General features: G+C 34.5%; 1 protein-coding gene across 1 annotated transcript; it reads right to left on the bottom strand.

The window, feature by feature from the left end:
• Positions 1-6,066: 6,066 nt before the first annotated feature.
• LOC120070217 (GRAM domain family protein) lies at positions 6,067-8,421 on the bottom strand. The gene is made up of 3 exons (XM_039022090.2): positions 7,821-8,421; positions 7,460-7,734; positions 6,067-6,471 (listed from the first exon to the last, which is right to left on the bottom strand). The coding sequence occupies exons 1-3, from the start codon at positions 8,134-8,136 to the stop codon at positions 6,277-6,279; spliced, it is 786 nt and encodes a 261-aa protein (XP_038878018.1). The 5' UTR covers positions 8,137-8,421; the 3' UTR covers positions 6,067-6,276.
• Between the last annotated feature and the right edge of the window lie 580 nt (positions 8,422-9,001).

The following is a 9,001-nucleotide window of genomic DNA, read 5'->3' as shown; positions in this document are numbered from 1 at the left end:
GGAAATCTACTTCAGGATCAGTTTTCACTCTTAACGGAGGAGCTATAGTTTGGAGAAGCATCAAGCAAAGTTGTATCGCTGACTCCACCATGGAATGGAATACGTGGTTACATGCGAAGCTGCTAAGGAAGAAGTATGGCTACGCAAATTCTTAGCTGATTTGGAAGTCGTTCCAAATGTGCACCTGCCTATCACACTGTATTGTGATAATAATAGTGCAGTTGCTAACTCAAAGGAACCCAGGAGTCACAAGCTGGAAAACACATTGAACGAAAGTACCATCTCATCCGGGAGATCATACACAGAGGAGATGTGCTCGTCACAAAGATAGCCTCTGAAGACAACCTTGCTGATCCATTCACCAAGGCCCTCTCAGCTAAAGTTTTCGAGGGCCACCTAGTTGGACTAGGACTCCGAGTAGTGTAATCTAGGGCAAGTGGGAGAATGTCTATGGTATTGTAGATGCCCTAGTTTATTGTATTTTTTCCATTATGTATCTCAACATTATATTATATATATATTTGTTCTCACTGGAGTTTTAGTCCAAGTGGGAGATTGTTGGGAATGTCCTAGAACTCGCAGTTCGTGTTAAATATTCTATTTTATCAATAACAATGACTCGTTGATTTTGCATCTTATTATGAAAATCCAATAAACGCATCATTGGCTATAGTATGAATGTTGTAACTTTATGTAGTGACATAAACAGGATCAAGTTGACAATATATAGCCTAAATGGTCTAATGAGTATATGGATGAAATTGGGTATCTCATCCTGGTAACACTATTGGATGCGGCCCATTCTGTAGTTGTTACAAGAAGTTATAAGGTGCTACAAATGATGTGATCCACAAATCGTTCATGTTGAGACATGAGAGTGGGGGCATCCTATGCAATGAGTTTGCATATAGATTGCACCACGAAAATAGTCACTTTTCTTTATAACGACTGTTTACTGTTAAAACTGGCTATTTCATTTATTATATAACCTAGGTTAACTCAATCTTAATCCTAAGCTAGCTATGAACTCCTGTTTGTTCGGGATTATCCTTTGATCTGCAAACGGTGAGAGTAGTCCAACAACATTGCTCAATAAGCTTACTATTTTGGGGGTAAGACCAGATGAATAGTTGGGGACATAGCCTTGCAAGATAGAATTCACTCCTACCCTATTTAGGGTTAGCAGATAGATTGTTCTCTTAAGTACTGACTCCAGGTCTTGAACAATTGGGGCCCCGCCTTCTCATGATAGAGAAAGGATTTGATTCATAGAGATTATGAATCAAAATTGTTCATTAGAGGATCAGTAGGAACTTAAGGAATAAGATGTAGTCACAGGGGTAAAACGATATTTTTGACCTAGTTGTGATTACGAACAACCTGTGAAGGATCGACTTATTGATTATGGTTATTAAGTGGACATAATATATCTACAGTGATGGGAGTTCAACTATGGGCTATAGTGGAGTGTCCCATTAGTTAACGAATGTGGGTTAGATCAGATTAATGAGTTTAGTCAATTAATCTCGAATCGTTGGAGCCCATGATCTGTAGGTCCACGAGGTCCCCCTACTAGCTCATAAATGGATAAGCTTTAGGGTAGCTTGAGAAATTAATTTGAAACATTCAAATTAAACAAAACAAGAGAATAAATATTTAAATATGATTTAAATATATAAAGATGATTATTGTGTAAAAAATAATTTAATATTTGATATTAAATTAATTTAATAAAATTATTTTTTGAATTAAAATTGTTTTAAATCATTTTATGTTTTAAAAAGTAAATGGAAAATCATTTGCATGGTTACACAAAATGGAAAATGAATTTTCTCCATTACCATCATCTTTATGCTCACACAAAAGGCATTATCTTCTCTATTTTGATTCTCCAAGCATGAGCTGCAAGCCATGCACTCCATCTCTTTGCATTTTCATCTATTATATATAGAAGATTGGAGTTGTTGGAGAAAGAGAGATATAGAATATGAGAGAAAATTTTCTGAAGAAGAAACTGTCTTCTTCAGTTGGGCTACTGTGAGTTTTTCTTGTTTCTTTACATCTTCAAGTTGTTCTTGAGTCCCACAACTCTGCCTAAAGCTCCAAGAGCATAGTAGGGAAGCCTTTGAGGTGGTTTACATTGATATCAAGTGAAGACAGCAGCTGAACAGACGTTTTCTTGGAGAGTTCATCAAAGGTATGTTCTAAAAACCCACTTTTTAAGAAGAGCTTGCTTTAGTTTTTGCCAAAATTAGTGAATTAGAATGCTTATGGATCCTTGATACTTTCGCTGCATGTTGTTTAACTCTTTCACAAATAACATACGTATGGCCATGGTAGTTCTTGAATGGAAGGTTGCTGTCATGGAAGAGCTCTGAAAAAAAATAATACGTGGGATCATGTTGTTCTTCCTAAATGGCATAAAATAATTTGGTGTAAATGGGTGTTCACTATAAAGTATAAGTCTGATGAAATTCTTGACAAGTACAAGGCCAGATTGGTAGCTAAAGATTTTATACAGACCTATGGAATAGATTACTCAGAAAATTTCTCTCCTGTAGTGAAGCTAAATACAGTTTGAGTCATACTTTCTGTGGCAGTTAACAAAGACTAGCCTCTCATCAACTTGATGTGAAAAGTTCTTTTCTGAATGTGAATTAGAAGAAGAGGTTTATATGAGTCCTCCTCCTGGTTTTGAAGCTCAATTTGACCATCAGGTTTGTAAACTCAAGAAGTCTTTGTATCGTTTGAAACGGTCTCCAAAAGCTTGGTTTGACAAGTTTACTACATTTGTTAAGTCCCAAGGTTTTACTCAGGGGCACTCTGATCACACTTTGTTCATAGAAAGGTCAGAATTAGGGAAATTTTATATTCTAATTATGTACGTTGATAATATTATTTTGTCAATAGATGATGTTGTTGAGATTATCGGGCTTAAAAAGAAGATGACTGATGAATTTAATAGTAAGGACCTTGGGAGTCTAAGGTATTTCCTTAGAATGGAGGTGACGAGATCAAGAGAAGAAATTTCTGTCTCTCAATAGAAATACACCATTGATTTTTTGAAAGAAATAGGTATGACTGGATATCAACCTATCAACACTCTTGTTGAGAAAGTTCCTATTGATAAAGAAAGATATCGACATCTAGTGGGAAAACTGATCTACTTATCTCACACTAGACCAGATATATCCTACGCTATCAGTATGGTTAGTCAGTTTATGCAGGCACTCTATGAGAGACATATGGAATCTGTGAATCAGATTTTGAGATACTTGAAAACAACTCCAGGTAAAGGTCTGATGTTCAGAAAAACTGACAGAAAATGTATTGAGGCTTACACCGACTTTGATTGGGCATGATTTATTATAGACATAAAATCTACCTTTGGGTACTATATATTTGTGTGGGGTAATCTTGTTACTTGGAAAAGTAAGAAGTAATGTATTGTTGCTAGAAGCAGTACTAAAGCAGAATACAGAGCTATGAGTCTAGAAGTTTGTGAAGAAATTTGGTTGAAGAAAGTTTTGTCTGATCTTTACTGAGACAATGATCTACCTATGAAGCTCTATTGTGATAACATGGTGACTATAAGCATAGCCAACATCCTATGCAACATGATAGAACAAAACACGTGGAGATCGATAGACACTTTATCAAAGAAAAATTGGATAGTGGTAGTATTTGTATTCCTTACATCCATTATAGTCAATAAGTTGTTGATATTCTCACCAAAGGATTACTCAGGCAAAGCTTTGATTCTTGTGTAGCAAGTTGGGTCTAATTGACATCTACGTCCCAACTTGAGGGGGGTGTTGAAAATAAGGGGTTGTTTATATATTTATCCCTAAGGACATTTTAGTATTTTTATTTTGCCCTAATTTTTCCTTTTCTGTATTTGGGTTTTCTAAAGCCTATTTATATCTTTGTTCTCTCTTATATGTGTGTAAGTTGGAAATAATTAAAATTGTCTTTCTATCGTGGCTTTTTCTCCCTGTACGATTTTTCACGTAAATCTTGTATTTTCTTTTTCCATTTTTTACTAAAACCCAATAGTTCAAGCTCTGCAATAAGCATTTAAGGGAGAATCTTCTCTACTTACTCTAACTATAGAGAATGAGTGAATTTCTTCTTGTGCAGTTGCGTTCCCGACTCCCTAGTCAAACGGATCCCCAAAATGGTAGACATATTATGTTGACAAAACTGGCCACTCTCATCCATGCAGATCAAAGGATCGCCTTCATAGGCAATAGTTCACAACTCACTCAGGATTCAGGTTAAGTCACTTATGGTCATTCTAGTGAAATATAAGTCTCTTCTAGCAATGGTGTTATTTAGAGAGACTGTCCATTTCGTGGTCTAATCCTATACAAACCTTTTGTATAAAATACCCTTGATCACATGTCTCCACATGAATGATCAATATCAAGTCGTTGTAGCACTTTACAATAATTGTAACAACTACAAAGTGGGTCGTATTTATAGTGTCACCCATACCGTTTAGGTTATCACTTAAACATGATTCACCTATATATCTCTACATACATGTTTAAGTTACAAAAGATAACATTGGATCTTAGTTTTTTGGCTTTGTGGGTTAATGGAACTAAGTGTCAAATAAAATATTATTATTTTATTAGATAAATAAAAGTTTGTACAAAATAATTACAAACTACAAGACCACGAGGTTTAGAGCATCAACTCAAACAGATGAATATACAATAAAATACCTAAACGTAAACGAAGAAAATAAAATGATTAATATATCCTATATTTGTATTATGTTGATATGATATATCGATTACTAACATAATAATAAAAGGGCACGTAAACAATCAATGACACACACTGTTACGATAGATTTCTATCAATGATAGGTTTTATCACTGATAGATCCCAGTCAGTGATATGTCTATTAATATTAGATATGGATCTATTAATGATAGGCCTCTATCACTGATATATCTATTAGTAATAAATCTCACTAAGTGATATGTATTGATAGAAGTCAAAATTTTGTCATATTTATAAATATTTATAGATTGGACTAAAGTTATTTTGGATTGCTATATGTAAAAAATTGAATTTTTAAACTTGAAATAAATGTTTGGACAATATGCACTTTTAGTCCCTAATGTGATTTCTCAACTTTTGGAAAGAACATTTTTGGTATGTGAGATTTGAAAAGTATATCCAAATGATAACTCAATTCATTTGACTATTGACTAACGAAAACTTGACGTAATGATTATTTTTATTTAATGACTGGGTGAAGTATATTTAAATTAACATAGTTTTGTTGTGAGATGATTCCCCCTCTCTAAATTCAAGTCTCATTATCTTATGAATTTTTTTTACATTACCTCAATTTATTATTGGTCAGGTAAGCATAGTTTTAAAAACAAAACGAAACTATAATAATCTTAAACTAGACGTTAAGTATTCAAATACAGAGTAAACCAAATTTTAATGCCAAAGTAATCTTAAACAACACAAAAATGATTTTAACCATTTTAAACAAAATCTCAAACCTAAAATATACATACATACAATAATACAAAAATGATTTTAACCATTTTAAATCACTCCTAAAACATGTCATACTACAATGGTATGAAAAGTGACTTTTAAAGTAAAATTTAACTTGTAAAATCTACATCAATTAAAGATAATAAAATACCCATTTATAAGTGACCAATCTATATACTTCTGACATATTTAAAAGTGACTTTGACAAAATCAAAATTACTTTTATCGTTTCTATAATCACTTTAAAAAAAATATTTTAATCATTCAAAATCAATTTTAATAGCATAAAAATTACAATTAAAAATGTAAAATCAAATGATTTTAATGATAAAAAAATATTTTAAAATAATCTTAAACAAGACAAATGAAGAGTGATTTTAAACTTCCATCCAAAGTGAAGCTCAATTTGTAGAATCCGAATCCCAAAAGTAAAGTCGACATTTGGTTTCCAAAAAATGCTTTGTACTAAATGATTACATAAATGACAAAACACATCCATCGATCTCCATAACTAACATACATGCTGATAAAACAACATGAGTAAAGGTATATGATTTATTGTATACTAACAATAGTATAATCTTAGTAAAGAAGGCTTACATACTAACAAAAAAGAATATACACATATAAAACAAGAAAGCCATAGTAAAAATAAAAAAAATTGAAGAAACACATAACATTATATATCACAAAAAATGTCTAATGAAGTGCCGAGATAATGGTGAGCCAAGTTTCAGGTAAGGGCGGTCAGGCGGCAGAGATGGGAGAATTATGGGCGGAGACGGCGTTTAAGAGGTGATGGGTTGCCTTTTCGAAATTGACGAAACCCATAAACCAAAACTCATGCGCGTCCACGGTAGTGATTTGGAGGTACCTCGCCGACGGGTTTCCCGGCATCGTCACTGGGTTCACCGTCGCTATATGCGACAATGGTATCATTACCTGCTCACAATTACAACATCAATTTCCATTCCTTCAAAAATTTTAAATTTAGGGTGTCCTTTCTCGTTCAATAACCTTCTTCCACTTCCAAATTTTTTCATTTTTAAAAATTATTTTTTTTCTAATTAATCCAATCAACCGTTTCTTTTGTGTCCAAGGATGTAAAATTTTAATAATAAAATCCAAACTTTTTAAAATAAAAACAATTTAATAATATTTTATTTTATTGAATGAAAATTCAAATAACAAAACTCTTAATTACTAAAAGAAGAATATGTTAGTAATATAGTTGAACTTATTTTGACAACAAGTGAGTAAATTATATTTTTGGAAAGAACACTTTTTTAGTCTTACATTTTAGGTCTAATTTTCATTTAAGGGTTACATCTCCAAAATAAATTTAGTTCCAATTCAGTCCTAGGTTCTAAAAGGTTAGAATTTAAATTTAATTCCAATTTCTTATATCAATTTTAAAATTTACCATTTTAATCTCCATTTATTTTAACTAAATTCTCATTTTCTTATTAATGTTTATTAATTAATTTAAAAATATTATAAGAAATTAAGATGATTACAATTTTAATCTAATCCCATATCTAATATTTTCTTTACATGGAAAGAAATGTAAAAAAATCTCCTGCATGGCAAATTTTCATGATTGGTGCTGCACAAGGATGGTTAAGCCACCCAAGTTTTTTAATTTCCCTCTTCAATCTCTCTCTATTAAAATTAAATTTAAAACTTCACTTTGAAATCAAATATCAACCTTATGTTTCATAACATGTTATTTTAATATGTTGGATAAATTAAAAATCTATTTTAGTTTTGGGTGTTTTCAAATTTAGAAAACTCCTTAAAACTATTTATAAATATAGCAAAATATATGTATTAGGGCAGTTTATAGTCAGTGATATTAGTAAATACATTTACCAAGATGCTCAGAAAATTCAGATAAATAGACAATCGTATTTTGGAGGCACGAGTTTACCTTGTAGTAGCTCCAAGACGGTTGACCAGAGGGAGCAGTGAAGTAAAGTGGGCGATCACTACAAAAAGCCACACGCACCGTCGACAGATACAGAGTTCCGGCGACCGGACCCGTCGTGGTGGAGAGATAGCAGGCAAAGCTTTTCATCAGTTTCTCATTCACCTCCGTCGCGAAAGTCTGCTTAAACAGAGACTCAAATCCCCCTTCCGTTATAGCCTTTGCCGTCAAGTTCAATTTCCCCCAAGCCGTTTCCGACATCGACGGCCCAGTCCTCACTGCACAATTTTTAATTCCAAAATCCCTAAATCGACAGAAAAAAAATCCAAAACCCTAATTTCAATCTAAGAACGAATCCACTTACGATTGTGCCAAATGTTACGCGCGATCGATTCTGCCTTGTTGCTCCACGAATTAAAGGCGTGTACCACGGGCTCGAACGGGTTGGTGCTCGGCCGATGATCCATCGGCGAGTATTGTACGTACGGATGGTGGTGAATCTGCTGCTGAGCGGCGGCGTTCCAGAACGCTGCTTTCTGGTTATCCGGATGCTCGTTGGGGGCTGCCGGTGGTCCCATGATGTGTGTCCCCCATTTCTTTGATTCATCCTCCGTTGACGGCGTCGGTGCAGGGGAGGCCTGAGATTCGGCGGGTTTGGAATCTTCAGATGTTCCGGCCATGGTGGATTTCCGATTTTCTTTCTTTGTGGTATCGATCAAGAGATGAAGCCGGGATTTTATAGGGAGAAATTGGGATTGGGATCTGAGAAACGTGACGCGTTTTCTCGAAGAACGGATTGTAATGGATTCCTTCGCAACGAAGAAGAAGGAAAATTCGACGATGGATTTTTCTAAGGGAAAATGACGGCTGAGTTGTGAAAACGAAAATGGAAAAATCTGGAAGAATTGGAGAAAGCTCGACGTTTGAATTAAAAAGAGGCGATTTTTTTAATAAGATTGTTTAACACGTGGCACGTGTGGCCTATGGGTATTCTAATCAACGTGGCGCACGAGTACCGATGTTTAAAATTAAGCCATATAAGAAACAAAAACGTAATAAATCAATAATACGGATTAAGGAGCGGAGCCAAGAGTGTGAGTCCCCTTGGTTTTCCTTGGTTTTTCCAATATAGTCCTCAATATGCCCCCTCAGTAGATGAAGACTCTCTTCGAATGTCTGAACCCTAAGTAGAGGAAAACCTCCCACAGATCTACCAACACCCAGCGAGTATGTTGACTGCAACAGCACGATCAAAACATACACGAACACTGCAGCAGGGACGACACCACCGCAAGAGAAACCTGGGTATCCTCGGCATAAAAAACCCAAAGAGTAGGCTTTGGTGAGTTTGGTAGAAGACGGAGGAGAACGCGTCTTGTAGACGATAAACAAGTGAGAGATGAAACTCTGTTATCATATAGTGGAAATACTTATCGTATAGTAGAGCTATACGATCATGTATGAAAGACTGAACGATCGTTTAGGAAAAACGTATATGATCGTTTAGAGAAAACGTGAGGCAGACGATCGTTTAGACGGACGAGC

The sequence above is a fragment of the Benincasa hispida genome, chromosome 1 (assembly GCF_027475165.1).
Source record: "Benincasa hispida cultivar pf3 chromosome 1, pf3_genome.v1.1, whole genome shotgun sequence".
Lineage (NCBI taxonomy): Eukaryota > Viridiplantae > Streptophyta > Magnoliopsida > Cucurbitales > Cucurbitaceae > Benincasa > Benincasa hispida.
The sequence above is the reverse complement of the archived record's forward strand: the minus strand, read 5'-3'. Positions and strand labels throughout refer to the sequence as shown.